This window comes from Leuresthes tenuis, unplaced genomic scaffold, assembly GCF_036924035.1.
Source record: "Leuresthes tenuis unplaced genomic scaffold, fLeuTen1.0.hap1 SCAF_10, whole genome shotgun sequence".
NCBI lineage: Eukaryota > Metazoa > Chordata > Actinopteri > Atheriniformes > Atherinopsidae > Leuresthes > Leuresthes tenuis.
Genome location: NW_027325364.1, coordinates 20,202,955 through 20,226,672, shown reverse-complemented (window position 1 = coordinate 20,226,672; position 23,718 = coordinate 20,202,955). Strand labels below are relative to the sequence as shown.

Below are 23,718 nucleotides of genomic sequence, written 5' to 3'. Positions count from 1 at the left end.
ATTATAGCTTGAGCTTTACATGCTAGATGTTTACCCCAGTCATAGAAAGCAGTTAACTTCCTTTACAGTGTGCTGTAAACAACCGTCAGTATACTGCATGATAGACTGTTTTAGTGGTATCACTTCTCTTATGCAAAAAAAAAAAAACCTGCACACAGAGCTCTGCAAGCCTCCAATGGTGTGCGTCTGCAGATCTGGTCAAATTCACGTTGCATGTTTTCCAAGTGTGCATATATGGACTTGTGGTTCTGTATCCGCAGGTGTTATGGGTCTATGTATGAAAGTTTCAAAAGCCTTCTCAGGAAGTAACTAACCAACCTTCTCATATATGAAGGCCCACTCGGGCACCTTGGTTTGGAGAAGGGAGATTACGTAAAGAGGTGAATAAACCATTTCACACTGTGTTAGGTGTGGATCATATCAGACGCAGGGCTGATAACATTTTAGATTAGTTTGTCTGTCTCAGCATCTCATGAACCAGAATGAACTTCACTGGTAATGACTTCTTCATCAGCAGTGATAATGGGTAGGTGTTGTTTTTTTTTTTTCACTTCACAAGTGCCTAATTTTAGATTCCAAAGTATCTGACATATGACCACAAAACCCTGATTTTATTAGCAGAGAGCGATGATGCTCATGTAGGACATTTATGAACAATTTTGATGTATTCTGGCTTGAAATAGATTTCAAAATGACTTTTAAGATTATGATTTTGCAGCGTGGATATATTGAAAAACAACAACAACAACAACAAAAACACGGTGGAGAAGATTCACTGCAGGCAGAGGTTAAGATTGTTACAATGTAAAAACAAAAAAACACACACAACATACTGTAACTGTTGCACACATATTTTTATCATGGGATAATGATCCGTAGTTTTTTTAATTAAATGATTAATGACGTGAGGTGACTCAGTCAAATCACTGCAAGACACTCAGCTGTGGTCTTGATGTTTAATAAAACAAGTAGTACAAGTATCAAGTAAAAGAACTCAGCTGACTGGGTCAGCGCTTTAGAATTTGCACTCGATCCTATCGGTGGTTTGATGATTTATTCCGTAGTGAAGAATGCAGTAAGCAGGAAGGGAGAATGGCCTTGTTTAAAATTAAGTTTCCTGTATGTGGTCTGTGGATTCAGTCTGAGCACAGTGTTCTCATCTCACGCTTGAGTTTTTCTTTTCTATCTATTACAGATCAATACCACATTTCATCACTGAAATTGAATAGATATATTACTGATATACTAGTTAGTCAGTCAACCGTAAAGTGAGCCATCCATGAGCACTGAGCATTACAGCAGCTTTTAACAGGCAGGTCATTCACAAAAGTCCAATTACCCTGCTCTTTAGGTCTTGAAATGTGCAGAAACAGCAGCCGTTGTCATAGATTTCCCTATGAGAAAAGAAAACAAAGCCCTAAAAGAATTATCCCCACACAACTACCTAAACTACTACTACTTAAACACACAACATGTTCCATCTTAGTGTCCAACTTAATACTTAGTCCATGTGAAATCTACAGCCATGGGCTGTAGAACTTACATTTTCTAAATATGTTTAAATCCTACAGCTGGACGTGATTTATGGAGCCTAAAGAAAACAAACCTACCTTATATGTGTGACTGTTTAGCATGGAGAAAGAAAAGATTATTTTGCAGAAGAGTTGTATTATGTTTAGCAGAGGTACTTAAAGTACTTTCCTGACAGGCAGACCACAGTCAGTCCGTATCTGCTAAGCACAGGTGCGCCACAGGGATACGTCCTCTTCCCACTTCTGATCCACGGCTATTCAACGGAGTTCACTTGAAACTGAATCATCAAGTTTGCTGATGGGATGACTGTGGTGGGCTTCAATAAGAGCAATGTCTCATCACACACAGAGGGAGTGGCGAGAGTGGTGTAAGAACAACAATCTCTCTCTGAGTGCTGAAAAAACTAAATAGACGATAATAGACTTCAGATGATCCAGCCCTGCTCACCCACCTCTCATTATCACAGCACTGTTGTTGAGAGGGTCGCAAACACCAAGTTCCTGGGGTCTCTCAATACCGCTTCCATATCCAAGAGGGCTTTGCAGCACTTGCTCTTTTTGCAGACACTGAGGAGAGCGAGCCTCCCCCGATCCATCCTCACTACATTCTACACAAGCACCATCAAAAGTCTGCTCTCTAGCTGCATCACTGACCGGTATGGAAACTGTAAAGTTTCTTAACACACTGCAAAGGATAGTGAGGGCAGCAGAGAAGGTCATCAGTGTGCCCCTGCCCCCCTTGGAAGGCATTTACCAAACCCGTTGGTACAATTGCGCCAAAAATATTGTAAAGAACCATCCCCACCCATTACATGGATTGTTTTCTATTTTACCATCTGGCAGACTTACTGAATGCTCTGCAAGGCTTCTGCTAGACTGCGTGACAACTGAATACCACAGGCCATAAGTACACTCAACACACATGAATATCTACCTTTCATCGGGCCTCAACCACTTTTTCACATCCACTTTGTAAATGGCACTTAAATCCTGTTTCTTATGCTACTTATGTATTCTATTCACATGCAATACCAGTCATTAAGGTTTACACCCATCGCACCTCCACTGTTGTGTTGTTGTGTTATACATAATCGTTTTAGAAACACAGAGTCTTCTCGACATATCTTTCTCAAATATTTCACAGACTTTAAGGATATATGTGGGTAAAATGTACCCTTAAATCTTAGGCTTAATCTCATGACCGTTTTATTAATCACATACCCTGGTTTCCTGCTGAAATCTGCCCCTCTAAAAGTTAGAATAAGAGCTCCTGCCTCAAAACCAATAATGGAACTACCAGAGAGGGCTGTCCTAAAGCCAGTGACAGCTAAAAGCCCGGAACTATTTTGCATGGTTTTTGATGCTGATGTTCAGACTATGTTGTTGAATATGTTCCTTTCTATGTGATTTCAGGGACATCTGGAGGAAGTCAGGATGTTTAAATCTTTATTTGTTAAACCTTGTTATTTAAATATCAGATTCATTTCAGTATAAATAACTGCGGCTAGTGCTCACAGGAGAGATTAACCTTAAAAAACACAAATCTGTTTAACGGGAAGCTTCTAGATGATCACACATAGTGAAAAAGGTTTTAATAATGGAACTCCCTACATGTTCAACTTAAATGGATGGCTGTTTCCTTTTGTCAGGAAAATTAATTATAAATTCTAAGAAAATAAAATTGAATTAGAAAATAGAAATGAGAAACTTCTTAATCATTTGTTTTTGTTTCTCTGTTTCTCACCAGCTTTACCACAGAGGCCTTCACTGATAGCACCATTGAGCATTACACAGACTATCCTGAGGATGACTTTGGGAGGTGTGTGTATGAGCGACATGGGGCCCATTTTCTTCCGCCCCTCTACGCCATTTTCTTCCTCCTGGGCCTTCTGGGTAACTCGCTGGTCATCTGGGTCATTGCCTGTGGGGTGCGACTCCGCAGCATGACTGACGTGTGCCTGTTAAACTTGGCCATTGCTGACCTTCTCTTAGTGTGTTCACTTCCCTTTCTCGCCCACCAAGCCCGGGATGAGTGGCTGTTTGGGGATGTTATGTGCAGGGTGGTCCTGGGCATTTATCATATTGTCTTCTACTGTGGGATCTTTTTCGTCTGTTTGATGAGCATCGACCGTTACTTGGCTATAGTGCACGCTGTTTATGCTTTGAAAGCACGGACACGGTCTTTTGGAATGATCGCGGCTGCTATCACATGGGTGGCTGGAATTTTTGCCTCTTTTCCTGAAGTGATCTTCCTCAAGCAGCAGACAAGTGCCAATATGTCTCAGTACTGCTTCCCTGCATATCCCTCAACCTCTGATGATCGCAGTCACTTCTGGAGGGTCTTTGGCCTTTTGAAAATGAACATTGTGGGCCTGTTTGTCCCTCTTTCCATCATTATTTTCTGCTACTCACAGATCGTCTGGCGGCTGCTGTACAGCCATTCATCCAAGAAACAGGCCATCCGTGTGGTTTTTGTGGTAGTGGCTGTTTTTTTCTGCTGCTGGGTCCCCTACAACATCGCATCGTTCTTCAAAGTGCTGGACCTTCAGCTAATCTACACAGGATGCGAGCGCAGCAAAAGCATCAGACAGGCTTTACAAGTCACTGAAGCCATTGCCTATTCTCACAGCTGCCTCAACCCCATCCTGTACGTGTTTGTCGGGGAGAAGTTCAGGAGGCAGCTGCTGAGGTTGATAAACAGAGCTTCCTGCAGACTGTCAGGTGATCAAAGTGTACATACCTCAGGACATGATCACTGCATCAGTGTACTCACAACCCACCAGCATGGATGAGAGGAGCACTGGTGTGTAAAATGGGGTTATGGAGGATACTGTTCTTGATGCCTTTATGGACTCTGTCAAAATGAAGACATTTATTCTCATTGTGGCCAGTCTTGGTAAATTTAGGTTAAAGATCACAGTGGGGTAAGTTTGGCTTTTTGTACTGGGTTAAGGGAATTGAAATGATGTTCATGTACATAATGTAGCAGTTTCAGAGTCCCACTGCCTTGTTTTGTACCTCATGTGTTATATCTTTTATATTTCTGTAAGTTGCAAGCAGCCCAGGCAGAGCCAGAAAATCAACATTAAGCATCTGTCACAGTCATCTCTGAGTATTTGAACATGTCTCTCTGCTGGACTCACCATCTATACATTGGACTTCTATGTGTACACGTCCACATGCACACACAGAAAACACAAGCATATATAGCCCACCTCAGCTTATATTTTGATATTGTGGATAATTTTTTTCAATACAATTAATTAATTGATAACTGTGCCCATAGATAACTGTATAGTTTGACATTGTAGGTGACTAAAATGAATAAAGAAATGTTTTTAAATGTATAAAAATGAATAAATAAGTAAATCAATAAATGGACCCATTACTGTTACTTCACATCATCCCACTTAGCCAGTTTGTTCAATTTTGGGTCATGTGCCCCACTAAATAGGTTGTGGTGAGCCTGTGATGTTGTTGGACTGTGCAGTAGGCTATAAATGTGCATTACCCACCAACTATGAGAGCTCAGAATTATTTGGTGATCAAATGAACAGAATTTCGCTCAAGTCCCTTGTTCATTTCCAATTTTTAGAGAAAGTGTAACATAGAAATAACACACAACAGCTCTTATATTTTTTACCCTTCAAATCAACCAATATGGCCACCTTTCGTCTAAATAATTGCCATAAGACTACCACACATGGAGTCTGTCAGTTACTTGGTCTGGTTATGATGAACTTTCTCTGAAGCAACAACCTGCCTGATGTCCTCCCTGACTGTACATCTCACAAGTTGTCAGTGGGATTTAAGTCGGGTAAAGAAGGGGCCAGATCATTATCTGATCATGTCTGAGGCCTTTACTGGCAAGTGGAGTGCTTGGAATGAATGTGATGAAGCACTGTCCTGCAGAAAGATCCAGAACAGTCTTGAGAGGGTTTGTAAATTTATCATTGAAAATAATCTATAGATATGTGTTCTTGGACAGGAAATTGTCTTTGTTTATTTGAACACAGGAAATGAACAATTATAGGGGTGCAGTCTCATGGCATTTTGCAAAACTTTCACAACAGAAGGACTTCCCAGTTTCAACAGGTGAAAAAATCATTGTTTAGATTCTGAGGGGTGTAGTTGTGGGAATTTACACATGACCTGCATCCAGGAAACCTTCATTTGTTTCCTGTCCTCTGAGCTTATAGCTATTTTCTACCCTTAATTTAGCTTCTCTCACTTATTTTTTGCTTACTGTTTGCTAATGTTTAGGCCTCTAAACTATTCAGTAAGGTCTGGAATAAAAAGTGACTTGTTAAGGGTGGAAAAACATCTTAAAATAGAACCTCTCCAAAGGTCTTCTGCATGTTTGAGATCTTTTTTCGGCTTTCTGGTGGACCGGTCCTGCCCCATTTGCCAAAGACCTTTTACCTTTTAAGGTCCTGTTAAGGATCACAGAGAGGAAAATAGAATGAAACATCTCACTTCATGTGTGTCTGTGCAAAGAAAATGTAGGCATGGAAGATTTTTGCAGTATTGAAAATGTATTATTCTTACCATTTTTAAATCATGCATTAAAGTTTCACGCAATGCAAAACATAGGCAAGTTAATAAATTGTACAATTTTAAAACTTTACAGTTTGCCTTTCTTGTGAAACTACTACATTCTGAGTTGTGCACCTCGTTAACAATTAGACCGTCTGTCTTTAGACTGCATTGCAGCAGCTCATACTGGTACTTCTCCTTCATCAGTGATATGACACAGGTACATCAATTTGTTCCAGCAATAGTCACTTTTATGCTAATTGTCTATAAAACTTTCATTTATTTTTTGGCCCAAATCAATCTTGATGCCTCAACTTGTGAATTTCATTCGGTGGTTATATTTAGGCCTTTTCTTTTTTCTTTTTCTTTGCCACATCTCTGAACACTTCATGCCTTGTACTTTAAGGTATTCAAGGTACTTAACTGAATCGAGCTCAATTTATTTGATTTAATTCATCAATTATACAAATGTGTGTGTGTGCTCGTGTTTTTCTGTACTTGTGAGGATGAAATGGTAAATCTGCACATTTAAGGGCTTTCTGAGAGTCAACACCTGGCTTTATGATTGGTTGGAGTTCGGTTAACATTATGGTTATTGCTTTGGTCTGTGTGGTACGGTGCATTTTAAAGGTGTGAAGGGAAGGATATTTGCAAACCTTTCAGTCACAAAATCATTTTCATCCCGTCATTCTTTGCAGCTCATTGACAAGTGGGCTGCTGTAAGTCCCTGTGTTAATGCAACAACAATCCATCCAACCCGTAAATGTTTGGTCGTCTGGCTCCTCAGTTCAAACACTGAATGAAAATGTTTGATGTAGATGTGTGAAATGTAATAGTCTCATTATAGCTTGAGCTTTACATGTTAGATGTTTACCCCAGTCAGAGAAAGTAGTTAACTTCCTTTACGGTGTCTTGAAACAACTGTCAGTGATAGACTGTTTTAGTGGTATCACTTCTCTTATGCAAAAAAAAAAAACCTGCACACAGAGCTCTGCAAGCCTCCAATGGTGTGCGTCTGCAGATCTGGTCAAATATGCCTTTCATGTTTCCAAGCTTGCATATATGGACTTGTGGTTCTGTATCCGCAGGTGTTATGGGTCTATGTATGAAAGTTTCAAAAGCCTTCTCAGGAAGTAACAAACCAACCACTCGGGCACCTTGGTTGGGGAGGGGAGATTACTTAAAGAGGTGACTAAACCATTTCACACTGTGTTAGGTGTGGATCATATCAGACGCAGGGCTGATAACATTTTAGATTAGTTTATCTGTCTCAGCATCTCATAAACCAGAATGAACTTCACTAATGACCTCTTCATCAGCAGTGATAATGGGTAGGTGTTGTTTTTTTTTTTCACTTTACAAGTGCATATTTTTAGATTCCAAAGTATCTGACCTACGATCACAAAAACCTGCTTTTATTAGCAGAGAGCGATGAAAAGGATGTGACAAAGTACTCCTGCTCATGTAGGGCATTTATGTGCAATTTTGATGTATTCTGACTTGAGTATTTCCATTTTATGCCATTATATACATCTACTAAACTGCATTTATTTAATGGATTTCAAAATGACTTTTAAGATGCTGACTTTGCAACATGGCTAATGTAACGACTCTAAAAGATAGGGAACAAAACAAAACAAAACAAAACAACAAAAACACGGTGGTAAAGATTAAATCACCAGCAGTTACAACACGATGATGTCATATAGAATATGGGTCAGTGGAACTTTTGGTTCCCTTTTCTCATACAGAATACAGTACTGATAGAAAACTCGCTTTGCTCAGTTGATACGTTGACTGAAAGATCTGAGAACTTTCTTCACTGCCTGTGGTTTTCAGACTGACACATTGCTAAACAAATCAAAACATTCACAACAAACTGCAAATGTTGAACACGTATGTTTATTGTAGTATAAAGATCGATAGGTTTTGAATTGAAATGAATGGCAGTTGTGATGCAAAGCGTAGTCACGTTACAGTATGCTAAGGAAAGCGTAGACATGGGACATTGTTGCAGCACTGAAAATGTGTTATTCTCACAATTATTGATCAGGCATGAAAGTTTCACATAATGCAAAATTTAGGCACGTTACTAAGATTTTAAAATTCTATAATTTTTAATGTGAGTCAACTCAAGGAATTAGTCAAGCCATTGCAAGAGACTCAGTCCCAGTTTGATGTTTAATAAAATAATTCAAGTAAAAGAACTCAGCTGATTGGGTCAGCAAACAATAAGGAAGGGGGCTATTGAAAGTTAAAATTCCTGTATTTGGTCTGGGGATTTAGAGCACAGTGGTCTCACCTCATGCTTGAGTTTCTATGTTTCATCTGTTACAGATCAATACCACATTTCATCCCTAAAATTGAACATATGTATTCATGACATCCTAGATACTCAATCAGCTGTCAAGTGAGCGTCCATGAGCACTGAGCATTACAGCAGCTTTTAACAGACATTCACAAAAGTCCAATTTCCCGGCTGAAATTGTGTAGGAACAGCACTCGATGTCATAGATTCGCAGAGTAAAAAGTCAGAGGCATGAGGAAAGAGAACAAAGCCCTAAAATAACTGTCCCCACACAACTACCTGCACTTAAACAAACAAAAGCCATTTGATTTGTCACTCATTCTCGTACATTTTGTAAATGTGTTGAAATTCCTACAGCTAGGCGTGATGCATAAAGCTTAAATAAAACGAACAGAATTTATGGAGAAAGGCTCTTATTTTTCAGTGGAGTGATAAGTTTAGCAGATCCACTTCAAGTCCTACTTTGAAGGTAGTTAACAGGGTGGGTGCAGAAATATGAGGAAAAGACTCGAGTCTTCCTCATTTTTGTGTAAACTAATGAAAGTGACCAGCACAGCCATGACAGTCTCCAGTCTGAGTTTATCTGAAATAGGGTAAGGCTGAGAGAGCCGGCAACACGTTGTTCGCTATTTTGTTGTTGTTGTTGTTTTGCTGTTTATCAGACTGTCGTAAAGTCAGAGACTTGATAGCTTGTGCTAGCCTTTCTAGTTACGACTGTTTGGTTATTTATTTAATTATTCATTTATGTTTTTACTCCGGTAAGATTTGTCATATTCAGCATCGTTGTATTTTGGCCACAGTTTATAAGTAGCTTTTTACGATTCCTGACAGTTTTCCTGCTGTTAGCTGTGGAATGTCGTCATAGCCCAAACAATACAAAGCCGAATTCCGTCAGATTTGGTTTGAAAGGTTCAGCAGAAGAACTCTTGCGTTTCTGCGGGACTCTATTACTTAATTTAAATCTGAAATAGGACAAATACAGAAGATGAGCTCTCGTGTGTCCCCTCTTCTTTTCAGCTGCCAGCTGTTTTTTGTAGCTGTCAGCAGTAAGCTAAAACAGATGCCTTTCCCTATTATTTTCTTTGCTCTGCTTTATGTACATTACAGCGACCCAAGTGTCGTGAAAATTTCAGGACCTCAATACACAAAGTTTTCTTAACATATCCTTCTGTAACACTTTACAGACTTGAAATATATTTGTCGGCCTGTCTTGTTGATCTTATTAATCACAGATCCTGAAACCTTTTAGTTTTATGGTTTTATGAATGACACTCCCTCCTAGTTCAACTTAAATGCATGGTTGTATTCAAGTCATTGGAAATTCTAAAAGCAAAAAAACAAAAACAAACAAAAGAGTAGATTTAAAAAAAAAAAAAACAATTTTAGGAGCTTATCATTTGCTTTTCTTTCTGTGTTTCTCACCAGCTTTACCACAGAGGCCTTCCCTGTTAACAGCACCAGTTTTATCCCAGAAGCCTTCCCTGTTAACAGCACCAGCTTTATCCCAGAAGCCTTCCCTGTTAACAGCACCAGCTTTATCCCAGAAGCCTTCCCTGTTAACAGCACCAGCTTTATCCCAGAAGCCTTCCCTGTTAACATCACCAGCTTTATCACAGAAGCCTTCCCTGTTAACATCACCAGCTTTATCACCGAAGCCTTCCCTGTTAACATCACCAGCTTTATCACAGAGGCCTTCACTGATAGCACCACTGAGTATTATTATGACTATCCAGACGAGGACTTTGGGAGGTGTGTGTATGAGCGACATGGGGCCCATTTTCTTCCGCCCCTCTACGCCATTTTCTTCCTCCTGGGCCTTCTGGGTAACTCGCTGGTCATCTGGGTCATTGCCTGTGGGGTGCGACTCCGCAGCATGACTGACGTGTGCCTGTTAAACTTGGCCATTGCTGACCTTCTCTTAGTGTGTTCACTTCCCTTTCTCGCCCACCAAGCCCGGGATGAGTGGCTGTTTGGGGATGTTATGTGCAGGGTGGTCCTGGGCATTTATCATATTGTCTTCTACTGTGGGATCTTTTTCGTCTGTTTGATGAGCATCGACCGTTACTTGGCTATAGTGCACGCTGTTTATGCTTTGAAAGCACGGACACGGTCTTTTGGAATGATCGCGGCTGCTATCACATGGGTGGCTGGAATTTTTGCCTCTTTTCCTGAAGTGATCTTCCTCAAGCAGCAGACAAGTGCCAATATGTCTCAGTACTGCTTCCCTGCATATCCCTCAACCTCTGATGATCGCAGTCACTTCTGGAGGGTCTTTGGCCTTTTGAAAATGAACATTGTGGGCCTGTTGGTCCCTCTTTCCATCATTATTTTCTGCTACTCACAGATCGTCTGGCGGCTGCTGTACAGCCATTCATCCAAGAAACAGGCCATCCGTGTGGTTTTTGTGGTAGTGGCTGTTTTTTTCTGCTGCTGGGTCCCCTACAACATCGCATCGTTCTTCAAAGTGCTGGACCTTCAGCTAATCTACACAGGATGCGAGCGCAGCAAAAGCATCAGACTGGCTTTACAAGTCACTGAAGCCATTGCCTATTCTCACAGCTGCCTCAACCCCATCCTGTACGTGTTTGTTGGGGAGAAGTTCAGGAGGCAGCTGCTGAGGTTGATAAACAGAGCTTCCTGCAGACTGTGTCAGGTGATCAAAGTGTACATACCTCAGGACATGATCACTGCATCAGTGTACTCACAACCCACCAGCATGGATGAGAGGAGCACTGGTGTGTAAAATGGGGCTATGGAGGATACTGTTCTTGATGTCTTTGTGGACTCTGTCAAAATGAAGACATTTATTCTCATTGTGGCCAGTCTTGGTAAATTTAGGTTAAAGATCACAGTGGGGTAAGTTTGGCTTTTTGTACTGGGTTAATTGGAATTGAAATGATGTTCATGTACATAATGTATGCAGTCCCACTGCCTTGTTTTGTACCTCATATTTTTATATTTCTGTAAGCTGTAGATCCAGTGTACTGCAAGAACATATAACTTCTCCTGTAAATATGAGTATGCTTAACATTCTTTGTTGAATTGAGAAGCAAACAGATTATGTCTGAACTTCTAGTAGTGGCGCAGAAATGTTTTTGTGTTGTTATTGCTTTAATCATTCAGCTGACTGGAGGTCTGTGAAACTGTAACACCTAAAACCGCTGTTAAAAGTGTCAGCATATACAAACTTCCGCATCCTCATTTAATCATCCTCCGCTCACAGAAACAGACTGCATGATGTCAGAGTCTAACTGACTTTCAGTGATGAACATATTTCTATTTAACTGAAGACAAGCCCTTATCTGAAAAAAAAACCCAGATTTAAGCTTCAATGTTGTCATCACAAGTCCCAGTTTTTGCATGTATCAGGCTGTTGCAAGGCAAAAAGGGCTCTCGTGCAACTGTCATTATTAGTGTAGTAAGTTTTAAAGAGTGTTGGGCTGCAGGTTTGCAAGCTCACCTCGACCTAAAGAAAGCACAACCTGAAAGAGGAAACGTGTAACCAAGCAGCAAAGTTTCAATCTTTGCAGTCGCTGTCAACATCTGAACATGTTGTGGCCAAATGAACACACTGTTCTTGAAGTGTTATTCCGAATGCCCCCCCAAAAAAAGCAAAAATAAAAGCAGGTACTATGAAAGCAGTTTAAAAAAGAAAAAAAATCAATATGCTACTCACGAGAAATGCAGACTGACTGAATATTTCATCCAGCCAACCATTTCACAGGCTGATGGAATGAGGAATAAAAATGCATTAAGAAAACAATGGTTAAGGCTAAGAAATGCTGAGAAGTGTGAATGTTGTGTCTTCCTGGCCCACTAAACACTCAGCTCTGAATGATAAGAAGCAATGACGCAGACTATGTAACCACAATGTAACCCTCTTATGCTGCATTTCCTGCCTGTCGCAGTCAGATAAAGAAAACATAACAAGTTTATAAGCTTTTATACTGATTAAAAACCATAACAACAAAAAAAAATGTGTGCACATGCCCACATGCTCATTCTGTAAAGGTATCATGGTGTTAACTGTTATTTTTTTTTGTAACATTTTTTTGTTTTTATTCTCTTTTATTGTATTGTATTATGATGAAACATATATTCGCACTGTATATCGTTTTGACTCATTCAATTAAACCGTCTCACCAAAACAATTTACTTTCCTATCTTTGTCTTTTCCGTGCTTTTTCATAGCAGCAGTCAGAAAGGAGGACTCTGGGATTTAGTTTATTGTCCTCTTGCGGGTTACCCCATTTGTGCACGTGTGCTTGTCTTGATTAGAAATCAACAGATGAAGATGAAAAGAAAAAGGTAATGTTACTTCGTAAACAGTACTTGAATTCCCTTAGTTTCATAAAAGCTAGCATACTGCTTGTGCAACCGCACTGTACAGAGTGCAGGAACTGTGCTTTATATCTGCTCTGGCTCACTTTTTACTTGCTAATGTCTTACAAATCAAAAGTGAGGAGTTGTTACTCGGTGTGATTGTCATACTCTTCACAATTTCTAAATACTTGTTTAATAATTTAATTCAATTCAATTCAATTCAATTTTATTTATATAGCGCCAGATTACAACAATTGTCATCTCAAGGCACTTAAATAATATAGTCCAATTCAAGCCAATTGGAATTCAATTAATTGTAATCATAATCCAATTAATTCATATAGAGCTAATTAAAAAAATAATATCCTAGCTAAGGAAACCAACAGATTGCACCGAAACTTGTCTTCAGTCCAATCTCCCATCCTGAGCATGGCTGTGGCGACTGTGGAAATTTAGCCACTACATATAAAATAGTCCCTTCAATTTTCTAAAATTGTCCATCACACCTGTGTATTATGCTTTGAGATATTTCACACATTAGACCCAGAAAACACCCAAATTCTTTTTTGCCATAAATGAAAGAAGGTGTGATATCATCAGTTCTCACCACCTGAACAGTGCGCACAGAACGATACTGGTGGAATCCCTCCATTGTACTGCTCATTCTTGAATCTGATAGAGGAGATATTGTCAGTGTGGAGGTGGAAATTGTAAGACCAGCAGTTACAAGTCACATGTCTCTGTTAGATGTTATTATTGTGGCTTGTGAGATTGTACTGTATCAGACGATTATGGCAGTGGGCAGTTGCATGCAGTAGTATGCATGGGGATTTTTTTGCCCTGGTGTATCACAATGAAAATGCTGACAAAAATCTCCGGCCAGACCAGCAAAAGAGTCAGAATGTCTGTTAAGATAATGACTTTACATGAAACATGATAGCCATCGTTTCAGTTTCCAGTACATGTATCAATGCACCGACTGCCTACATACAAAGCTTTTGCCAGTAAACTGTTGAATTAGGAGATTAAGTGTGACACACAGAAACAAAGATGGACTTCACATCTATAAAATTTGAATAACAGGGTTCCAAATGAGGTTATCTAAACCCCAGAAATGCCATCACGGTAAGATCTAAAAAGATCTCTAAATCCCTAAAAGAAAATTAAAGATTTATTTGAAAACGACCACCAGTTTGTCAAGAACTGGCTGTGAAGAAGAGCTGAAGAAGAGACCACAAAGTCCTCAAATTTCATCACAGGAATCTTCCAGTAACTCTGTAAGTGTGTTGGTGGTGCCAACATGCACATGTTTATAATCTGAGTGACTTTACACGAACTGCATTAGAGGTGTGACAGGGAAAACACACTCAGAGGTGCATCAACTTATATGCAAGGCTGTTACAGCCTTCTGAGAGCGCTTGCGAGGGCATGACATCAGCTCAGCTGAAGTACAAGGAAAATCCCACAGCAGCAACACAGCTCTTTTAATGAGCACCAAAAGCGCAGAGGTCTCATCATAAGAGGCTTTTGTTCTGGGAGGTAGGAGGACTGCCATATCCCAGCCTTGGCATTTAGTTAAAATGATGAATGATAAAATCAATCAATAGCTTGGAGGATATCCTCATTGTTAATGGCAGCTAAAAACAAAAGAAAGAGAAATAATCCAGGCCATAACTGTTTTTTACAGTAAAAGTTAAACGCTCCTCTGAAAGATGCCAGGTCTTCAGTCCAGCAGACGGCAGATGCTTTTAAAAGGCACTGCTGTGTTACGACGACATTTTATTACCTCTTACTTTTTCTGTTAAATGTTTTCTTGGAAAATTAGCAATTAGTTATGGATCGGAAACCCAATTTCAATTCGCTTCAGCAAATGTTAACACTTCTGAAACTGCAGAGTCAGAGGAGTGGAGAGACATTTCCTGAACTGCTAACAATTGTCAACAACATTTTTTTTTGCTGCTTGTTTGCGCTAATTGCGATAGATTCTCTCCTAAATTTGTACAATCAACCTAAGTGGCACTCTTTTGGGGTATGTAATGTGACGCTCTGCTGGTGGTTCTATGTGTTCGGAATCAGCAAGTTGCCAAATACAAAATACAATACAAGGCTTTTAGTGCCATCTAGTGATCTATTGCTACTCGACATTCACAGTATCTGTACTGATTATCCTTAAGGTTTATGAATGTGTGGTCTCTTTGTGAGTGTGTGTTATTTTCTATTCTTTGAAATGAAACCGACTTTCTAGGCATCCATCAGCGAGTTCTAAGAAAATTACTTTCACGATTGGAGGTGGGCTCAGATAACTGGATATCTTAGTGATTTAACCGTCTCGGTTTTCAGGCAGAGTCAGACAGGAATTTCTGTTTATGAGTTAACACTGAAGTGAGGGGGTGACTGACAGTGGGTAGGTTGTTTAAAACGGGGAAATGACGACAGGATTGTATCACAGTATAAGGAAAGCAGATTAAAGAACAAAATTGATTAAGAAATACTTTCATTTAGCCTTTTTTCAGTTTGCAATAACAATACTGGGTATATGATTTATGTTTTTAGTTGCTCGTAATACTTCTAAATGCTAAATGTGTCAACTTAAAAACACGCGTTACCCTTCATAGGTCACACTTTATGAAAGACCAAAGTTAGGGTAGAAATCTGACAAAAAAGGAAGAAAGAACACGTTAGCATGCATCACCTTCACACTTCATAGTCCTTGCAGGAGATTTTAATCACAAGATAGTCTATAAAGATTGCAGATATAATCTCTGTGGTTTCATGCAAATGGTTGCTACTGCTGTTGCACGTAAGAAAAAACAAAACAAAACGAAACACAAAAAAATATTATCTGCTTGAGCACCTGCAGGAGCAATGTTTTAAGTCGATTATGGAGGTGGGGAAACTGTGTTTGTGACACAGTCCTTGCACTTTGGCATCTGCACAGGAAAAGATAAGATCAGCAACACGCCCTCTCTGGTTCCTATTTATGATCTATCGCACATACAGATCTTGATGGGATTGCTATGATTCATTATTACTGTACACATACACATTGTTTTTCTTTTGTCTGCTCTGTTTGTTTTTGATTGAAAGATCAAAATGATCACACACGGCTTCAGACATAAGTATCTGAGAAGTCGTGTTTATGTAATAAATTATTCTGGACTGAGATTAAAACCAATCTCAGTCAAAGCAGGCTCGTGGCAGTTTAGCTATTGCCGTTTCTATTCATTTCAATAGACATTTGACCTTCTCAGGGGTTTCCCTTGCTTTCTAATCATTCCAGAAATACATAGTCTCGCCTTCCTCCACCCAAAGTCTGTCAGAAATAGTAAATTAATAAGACAAACCTTTCATCAAGACAAACCACACTTTCATATGTGGGTGTGTAATGTAGGTCTATGAAAGCTCTTCAGTAACACCAGTTGTTCCTTGTACGTTTAATGGCAAAATAATGAGACAAAATAAGTTATTTACAACACATACGGTAGTAACATGTAAACACAGTCTTCTGTACAAAGAAATATACATGCAAAAGTAAAAAGAAGTCAGAATAACACATTCAAGATGACATTGCTGCAGTCTCGTTGTGAGTGTATTTAAAATATGACAATTATGAGGTTTACATCCCAAGTTCGGACAAACCGCCCGACCCTCTCTGTACAGCTTTACATCAAGAGCAGTTCGGGTTTCCGAAAGAACTTATAGTACTTAGATCAGATTCTTGAATGAGTGGGCTTTGAGAGAATATGATAAAGTGAACAACAGCACAATTTTTTGGAAACCCCGACCCACACCAATAAATAAAAAGAGAAAACGAGACTCAAGACTGTACAGACCAATAAGAATCTTTAAACTCAACCCTTTTTCCAACTTATTTAATGATAAATCAGATTATCTGATGATGGCTCTCACAACCTCTGAATATAACAAGAAACAACGCGCTCCTTTAGATTCACCCACCTGCTTAAGTTGTCACACTCAACTGGCACTAAAGAAAAGAGGATTTCCACAGCCTCTTAACCCAAAGACCTCAACGCAGCTGGATAAAAACAACTGGCAGAGACCTCTTTGCCTGCTGATGCCGACATTTATCAAGGGGTTAAACTTAAAATGTTGGTGGTAAAAGATTTGGTTGCCTTCTAAAACATATAATGCATTCGCCAATGCATTCTCACAAAGATAATTCTTTTTTCTAGACCTATTGCTTGGTGGAAATGTAAACTTATGATCTCAAACCGAGATGCTAAAACGGACAAACTAAAAAAGAAATTAAAAAAAAGAAAAAAAGAACAAAATCTAGCGACATACACCAGCACCTAAATCACAAAACCAATCTCACGCAGCAAACCACTTTGTGCACGGCTTGAAAAGAGACGAATGAAATGTTTTTCCAGCAAGAAACCACCAAACAATATCTCATTACAATAAGAATAAATAAAAGCTACACTGAACCGTTGTAAACACTCATATGTCTGAATTCAGTGTGGGCTGTCATAACTTAACATGAGAAAATCTGAAATTAAAACACAGGTTAGCAGGAAAAGAAAGCACAGCCAACTTTGGTATTGTAACAGAAACTGACAACATAACAAGGACAAAAAGAAAGCGTAAGTGTCTTGTGTTTTATAGATACACATTTTTATACATTTTTTTCAGAAAACCCTCCTCTGTCCTGGGGTTTTTGCAGATATTAATACTGAACTTAATACAAATGAGTTAACACAATACAGACATCTAATGCAGTACCAGGTACATACATGCCTTTTTAAGAATACGGCTACAACACAAGTCTTCATAAATAGTTGCATACATGTTAAAGCTGCAACATTGCACATGAGAACTGATGCAAAATACAAGTGCATTTCTAGTAGCGGTTTGTTGGTAGTGAAAATTCCAGCCACCGAGGGTCTGTTACGGGGTGACTAACCTTTTCTGCATGAAGTCACTAAAACTGGGCAAACAAAATAGCTTTAGTTCATCTGATAAATTCTTCAAAATGAAAATATGTAAAGCAGGAAAAACATTATTTACAAATAAGGCGGATGCAGGTAGAGATCTGGAAAGCTTTGCGAATATGCTTTTTTTTTTTTTTTTCCTTTTTGCCAAATGGCTTTATTCACTGTTCAAGTTGATTTTTTTATTTTTTGTCCCTTTTATCTTGTGTGTGTGTCGAAACCTGAAATGATTTCACATTTCAAACTCAGGTGGGAGATTGAAGATAGAACTATTGCACAGAATGCAAGTTTTGATGTATGTCTGGAAAACGTGGTTTTGGTTGTTCTGTCTGTGTCCAGAACACATGGACCCTGCTGATGGGTGCCACCTTTTTCGCACATTGGATTTCTCTTTTTTTTCCTTTCTACATACCGACTACGCTTTGTTTTTCAAAAGGTCTACATAAAGACAGTTCTCTGTTTCCCAACTGTACATGGTGTCATTTACAAAAAGTAATCTCTCGTTACAAAAAAACATTTTCTGGTGTTCAACCTAAAGCAGCCTGAAATAATTCTTATGATACAGTTTTTCTATTTTCTTTGTTTAACACTGTCCAAAACGTGAGACTTGCTCACCTTGGCTTGTTGAGAAAACTTGGGTTTCCAACTGCTGAGTCAAGGTTGGAAACCTCAAATAGATCCCAAAAGTTAATTTGTTGTGCAGGCATAAAGATAATATGCCAAGGTAAAAGAGGGGGGGCTGGGGAAGAGTCAAAGGGTTCTTCAGTCAGTCAGCAGCAGCAGGACTTTTGTGGCTTTGTGAGGGAAAAGGGGATCTTAGAGGGCATATCGCTGGTGGTCCTCTCAGTAGGTTTTTATTGAGGAATGACTAAACCAAGAGCAGCACTAGCAGGAAATCCTTCTGGTCCTCACTACCTAGAGACCTTTCTGTCAAATGTGGTTGAGAAGACGGCTGTGAAGGAAGGCCTTAATGGTGCCCACAGGCCGAACATCGTTTTGGTGTTTCCGTCGCTCGATGAAGGAGATGAGCCTGGAGGTGTCCAGGTGTGTGTTGTAATGACTTCGAGATGGAGGCAGAGCTGGTGGCTGCGTGTTATTCAAGGTGGGGTGTCCACCATCGCTGCTTAACACGCCTTGAAGCTGGAGCCACGGCTCCTGCAGGCAGGACACCGCAGAGGGCCGTCGCTCCGGCTCACCCTGGAGCAGCAGGCAGACAAAGTCCCTCGCAGCTGGACTCACACCCTGGAAGTAGTCCTCTGGGAAGCTGAAATCCAGGCGACAGATGTTCAGACACGTCTCTTCCAGACTTTCATCCAGGAAGGGAGAGGCGCCGCTCAGAACAACATAGGTCACCACCCCTGCAAATCAATCGGTCCATAGACACAAATAATCAACACTCGGTCACTCGGTCATTTACCAGCAAGATGGCAACAAGAAGGCTGACAACTTTCAGTGGTAATAAGTTCCATATCATGTCTGAAGTGTATGCAAAAAGCCAGAATTGGGCATATATGTGGGTGCGTGTATGGTTCTTCTACATAAAGCAGACAGTAGGGGTTTCAGTTGTGGCATAATTGTTGCACAAAACTGATGAATAAAAGAAGGAAACAAGCAAAAGTTCAAAAGGAAAAAGGTTTCCACAAAACATTATGGGCAGAGACCCATTAACCTCTGCAACAGATGACCACATCCTCTGTAAACAACCTTGTGTCTAGACGATCAGGAAAGTAGACGAGATGTACAGATGTGGCCTGCTATGTTATCTTTTTTTCTCAAGCAGCCTTTGGAAGCCTAAAGCAACACATGAACCAAACTTAGGTCAGAAAATCTGAACAATCTCAGAGATCTTCAGAGATCTTCTACCTACATCGCACATGACCGCAATGTACATCATAGCCCCCACAATTAGATAAGAATATATATTAGATCACTAGTGATAAGAAAAGCAATCGTTGTTTTCAGTCTCCACATCATCATATCAAGCTTAAATGGTTTTGAAAATGAGTGTGCGTAGAAGAATGTGTGAGGTACACCTGGGTTTTGTGTGTACAGATTGTTTATGCAGTCCCTGCTGTGGTGTTTTTTCTGGTATATCATTATTTAGGGAAGTACTTACATCTTCATACTATATTTAATAGTCACAGGCAGCAAAGTATCCAGAAAAGGGATTTAGTGGCTATAGATAAATATTTAATTGACTAAAATAAAGGTATTCTCTATTTTGTAAGTTGTATCATAATGCATTATTATAACTATATCTTTCCTCTAAAAGAAGACAACACTAATGTTTCCAGAGTACATTTAGAACGACCTACTGTGCTTCTACTAGAGTACAGTTTTACAGTACTCTTTCCATCCCTGCTCTTTATATTATGTAATTAGACACTTCAAAGGTTTGTATTAACACATCATTCTATTTGGGTTAAACAGTTATGTTAACCCAGTCACTGTTTTTCTTTTTTTTTTTTAACATCCATACATGTTCTAAAACCACACTTGTGAAGTAGCCCCGTTACAGTTCTCTCTCGCCAAGGAACTCTATCATCTAAACTACATCATATTTCACAGTAAGCACCAAAGTAAACCAACCAATATGATGATCTATGACTAAACTGGTTTTAGAATGCATAAAAACAATCCAATAAGCAACGTTTTTCTTACTACAGACCTAAGCTCCAGAGGTCAGACGTCAGTGAAGCAGGCTGACCCAGGACCAGTTCAGGAGCAGAGAACTCAGGGCTCCCCAAAAGAGGATGAATGTAGGAGGAGGGAGGATTCAGTTGAACGGCGTCACCAAAGTCTGTCAGCTTGATTAAAGGCTGGGAGGATGCATGTTCCACCACGATGTTCTCAGGCTACAGAAGCAGGGAGAGGGAATTTGAGATCTTGAGACACATCTTAAACACCATTACCCAACTGAGGCAATTCATCTGGTTGTTTCAAACTGTTCTGTTTGAAACAACCAGTAGTGTAAAGTAAAAAAAAATCAGTTTTAAAACTTTTGCTATGTCTGCTTAAGCAATAATTTCGCATAATTAATAAATTAGCAATAAGTTATCTCAGCTCTACATTGATGCACGAATGCCTGTTTACTTTGAGATCCAGGTGTGCTATCCTCCAGCTGTGCAGGTAATGGAGAGCTTCGAGAATGTCTCTGAGGTATAGAGCCACTTTCTCCTCCGTCAGGTTGCCCCAGCTCACGATATAGTCCAGGAAACGTCCCTGGTCTGCCCTGGTAACAGAAATATATAAGAAATGTTCACACTTACAGGGATAATTTGTTCCCATTTGTAAAGCAGTTGGGAATCACAGCTACTGTACTCACATCTCCAGTACAAGGACGTAACTATTGGCTGTCTCATGCGTGTCTAGTAGTTTGACCAGGTTGGGATGGTCCAGAGTCTGGAGGAGTCTGATCTCCTGCAGCACCTGTTCCCGACGCAGCAGCTTCTTGTTGACATGTTTTGCTGCAACAGTGCGTTTACTCCCTCTCTGGTCACACCTCTTAGTCACTGAGAACCGGCCCCTGCAGAGCAGAGGTGGGAGACACTCCTTCAATATAATGAAGCACTGAACATTGTCAGAAATTCTTTTCACGGTTTTCCGGGATCTCTAGGACACATTTCACTCCTTCAGTGGATGCCTTAAAGTTGAAATATTATGAAAGGGAAAAAAAAAGTCATGATAATACTTTAAAGCTTATAAAACATAACGTTTGGACCCCCCTAGGTTTAAGGATATCTCAGTCAGTGAGCCGTTAAGATCTGCAGTGGATTTCTATGTCACACAGCAGCTTCCATAACCAAAGTACACTTGTCAAAAGCAGCCAATACATGCAACAGTTTTTCCTCGTAACCTCCAAAAAGATAAACAAGTCAGAGCAGACAGTGACAGTGAAGCCTTACTAAAGGATTTTTGACTGGAGTGTAAACCTGCAAGGCAGTCTGTTGTACATCCTGTGGTGCACAACCCGGATCGGTTTAAAACATGGCTCACAATGATACGGTGTCTGACTGCAGACGAGGAAAAAGTGTGAGAGAGTATAAGCAGTTTGTTTTGTGCTCTTAGGTTATCTACTGTATGCTCATTTCCTGTGACATGGAGTAACAAGCAGAAATACCCGAGGCTGATGTTCATACTTGGATTTATCAGATCAGTTTGGTTCTTTAAGCAACACAAATTCAAACAGTTCACAGTGGAACATACAGAGTAGGCAGTATGTAAGAAATTACTTGACATCCAAACATTCTACTTGATCTCTTACAGCTGGCATAAAGATTCGCAAACCTCAGAATTTCTTAGCTTTGATGTGGCCAAGCCAGCCCCACATTACAGACTTGGCACTAAAGAGTGGATTTTATCTCGTGCCACCTTACCTTCCGAGTTCAGTGATCTCTGTGTAGTAGGACTCAAAACTGCTTTTCCAGAAAACTTCACTGCCATCATCGGGGACTCCTGAGAAAATGCAGTATTTTGTGTTCACGGTGGGTCAGTTACCAACCCAACCAGCCAAAAAAGACTTAAGTATGGTATGTAGTACACAACAAATCTCACCTGACACTGTAAGGCTGGCAGAGGAGGAGACGGTGCCGGCTATGTTTGTTGCTACACAGGTGTACACGCCACTGTCCTCTGGGGACACTCCCAGGACACGCATAGATGCCTCTCCTGTCTCACTGCAGTTATACAGAGCGAAGGGGAGACAGGACACAGTGAAATAGTGCATATGATGGCAGTTTTGAGAGAAAAATCAAACATCGTGAAGACTTTTTCCCGTACCTGTATGTGATGCTGTAGTGTTCGTCGTTGCTCAGAGCCATGTTGTCAGGTCCACGCCAAGTCACTATGGCCCGAGGTCGACCACACACTTTACACCTGAGGGCAACGTTGTCGCCGCTCTCGCATGACGCATCGCTGAGGGGAACGAGGAACTCTGGAGGAGCTGGAAATAAAATACAGAGTAGATGATACATTAATCTCAAATCACAACAAGTGGGAAGTGATAAAGGCAAAAGTATAAGGTTTGTAGTCAAAACATGCTGATTTGTAAGTTTGTAAAAGAAAAAGAAGCCGAAAATCGACTTACCGTCATAGATGAAGTTGGGATTCAGAAGCTGAAGTGAAAGTTTATGGACAAAATTAGATTTCTAGCACAAACCTAAATGTACTGATTTGAACATGGCAAATGTTATCGTCAACCTCTCACCTTGACAGAAACTTTGTTGGCCAGGCTGTCCTGAGACTTGCGGTACCCGTTCTCCATTTTCCTGCCCTCCTTGTCTCTCTTCTCAGACTTCCGGCGTATACGGAGTGCCGTGTGCCATGATGATGATTTTCTGCGCCAAACGAGAAGTTTTACTTTCAATTTTATATCTATACTTTGTTTGCATAACCATCCCAGCTGGCATGTGCTTGTCATGAATTTTTCTGTCAGCCAAAAAGAGGCCTTTCTTCTTCCCCTTACTTGATGGTTCCTTCAGGGAGCTCGGGTGTGATGGAGGATGAGGTATGTCCTAACACAAAGCCAGGGATCCAACCCTCAGCGGCAGGGCAGTGCTCATTGGCGGCCCGGTACACCAGGAACATGTTCTGCTGGTTGCTGGCAAGCATCTGGACCACCTCACCTTGCGCCACACTGATCTCATCCTCCTTCACTGCCACATAGTCCTGGGTCACCAACATGGTGGACACGCTGCTGCTGCTACTGCTTTCACTCTGCTGGAGAAGAAGATCGTTAAACTTGAGACACGCAACACGGAGCACAATGATGGCACCTTGCACCCACACAGAAACAGACCCATCAAACACACAAAAACCAAACAAGAGAGCATACGTTCATGAAAGGGAAGTACCAGAGTGCTGGCTCAACACACCAATCAAATCTATGATTCGATTGATGGAAACAGTTACACATATGATCTTGCTAGTTTTAAGCATGCAGTAATGGAGGCGTAACGGACACCAAAGGTCTCAGGTTTTTTTTTATCTTGCAGATGTAAGAAGAGTAATTGTTCATATTTCAAAATGTTGTTTTGCGTGCCATTGCATAAGATTTGATCCTCAGGTC

The 23,718-nt window shown here is 40.3% G+C and overlaps 3 protein-coding genes across 8 annotated transcripts in view; 2 read left to right on the top strand and 1 right to left on the bottom strand.

Moving 5' to 3' along the window:
* Positions 1-419: 419 nt before the first annotated feature.
* On the top strand, positions 420-11,975 carry LOC140316715 (C-C chemokine receptor type 5-like). 2 transcript variants are annotated; one of them, XM_072394652.1, is made up of 2 exons: positions 420-526; positions 9,802-11,975. In XM_072394652.1, exons 1-2 carry the CDS (start codon positions 483-485, stop codon positions 11,117-11,119), a joined length of 1,362 nt encoding a protein of 453 aa, XP_072250753.1. In that variant the 5' UTR covers positions 420-482; the 3' UTR covers positions 11,120-11,975. The 2 variants fall into 2 exon arrangements, with proteins under 2 accessions (XP_072250753.1, XP_072250754.1); XM_072394653.1 differs by lacking the exon at positions 420-526 and adding an exon at positions 7,254-7,399.
* Positions 3,280-4,768, top strand: LOC140315731 (C-C chemokine receptor type 5-like). Its single transcript, XM_072393321.1, is given in 2 exon segments — positions 3,280-4,239; positions 4,241-4,768. Coding segments are annotated over 2 exon segments (867 nt in total). The 5' UTR covers positions 3,280-3,475; the 3' UTR covers positions 4,344-4,768.
* A 4,143-nt stretch (positions 11,976-16,118) lies between the features above and the next one.
* triob (trio Rho guanine nucleotide exchange factor b) overlaps positions 16,119-23,718 on the bottom strand; it is a 99,875-nt gene continuing 92,275 nt past the window's right edge. For 2 of the 5 annotated variants that reach the window (XM_072394646.1, XM_072394648.1), the window contains 10 exons: positions 23,116-23,369; positions 22,858-22,987; positions 22,738-22,765; positions 22,431-22,593; positions 22,206-22,327; positions 22,028-22,106; positions 20,977-21,177; positions 20,745-20,883; positions 20,320-20,506; positions 16,119-19,009 (listed from right to left, as the gene is read on the bottom strand). In XM_072394646.1, the coding sequence (XP_072250747.1) occupies positions 18,582-19,009; positions 20,320-20,506; positions 20,745-20,883; positions 20,977-21,177; positions 22,028-22,106; positions 22,206-22,327; positions 22,431-22,593; positions 22,738-22,765; positions 22,858-22,987; positions 23,116-23,369 (1,731 nt within the window). In that variant the 3' untranslated portion in view covers positions 16,119-18,581. Of the gene's footprint in view, positions 19,010-20,319; positions 20,507-20,744; positions 20,884-20,976; positions 21,178-22,027; positions 22,107-22,205; positions 22,328-22,430; positions 22,594-22,737; positions 22,766-22,857; positions 22,988-23,115; positions 23,370-23,718 lie in introns of those variants that run through there. The other 3 variants (XM_072394647.1, XM_072394650.1, XM_072394649.1) reach the window with 3 other exon arrangements.

What these genes read in the sequence shown, in the direction of transcription:
- LOC140316715 (XM_072394652.1), top strand. Translation starts at nt 483, where the DNA reads ATGAACTTCACTGGTAATGACTTCTTCATCAGCAGTGATAATGG. An exon ending in TTCATCAGCAGTGATAATGG is followed by an intron (nt 527 to 9,801) that starts GTAGGTGTTGTT and finishes GTTTCTCACCAG; the next exon opens with CTTTACCACAGAGGCCTTCC.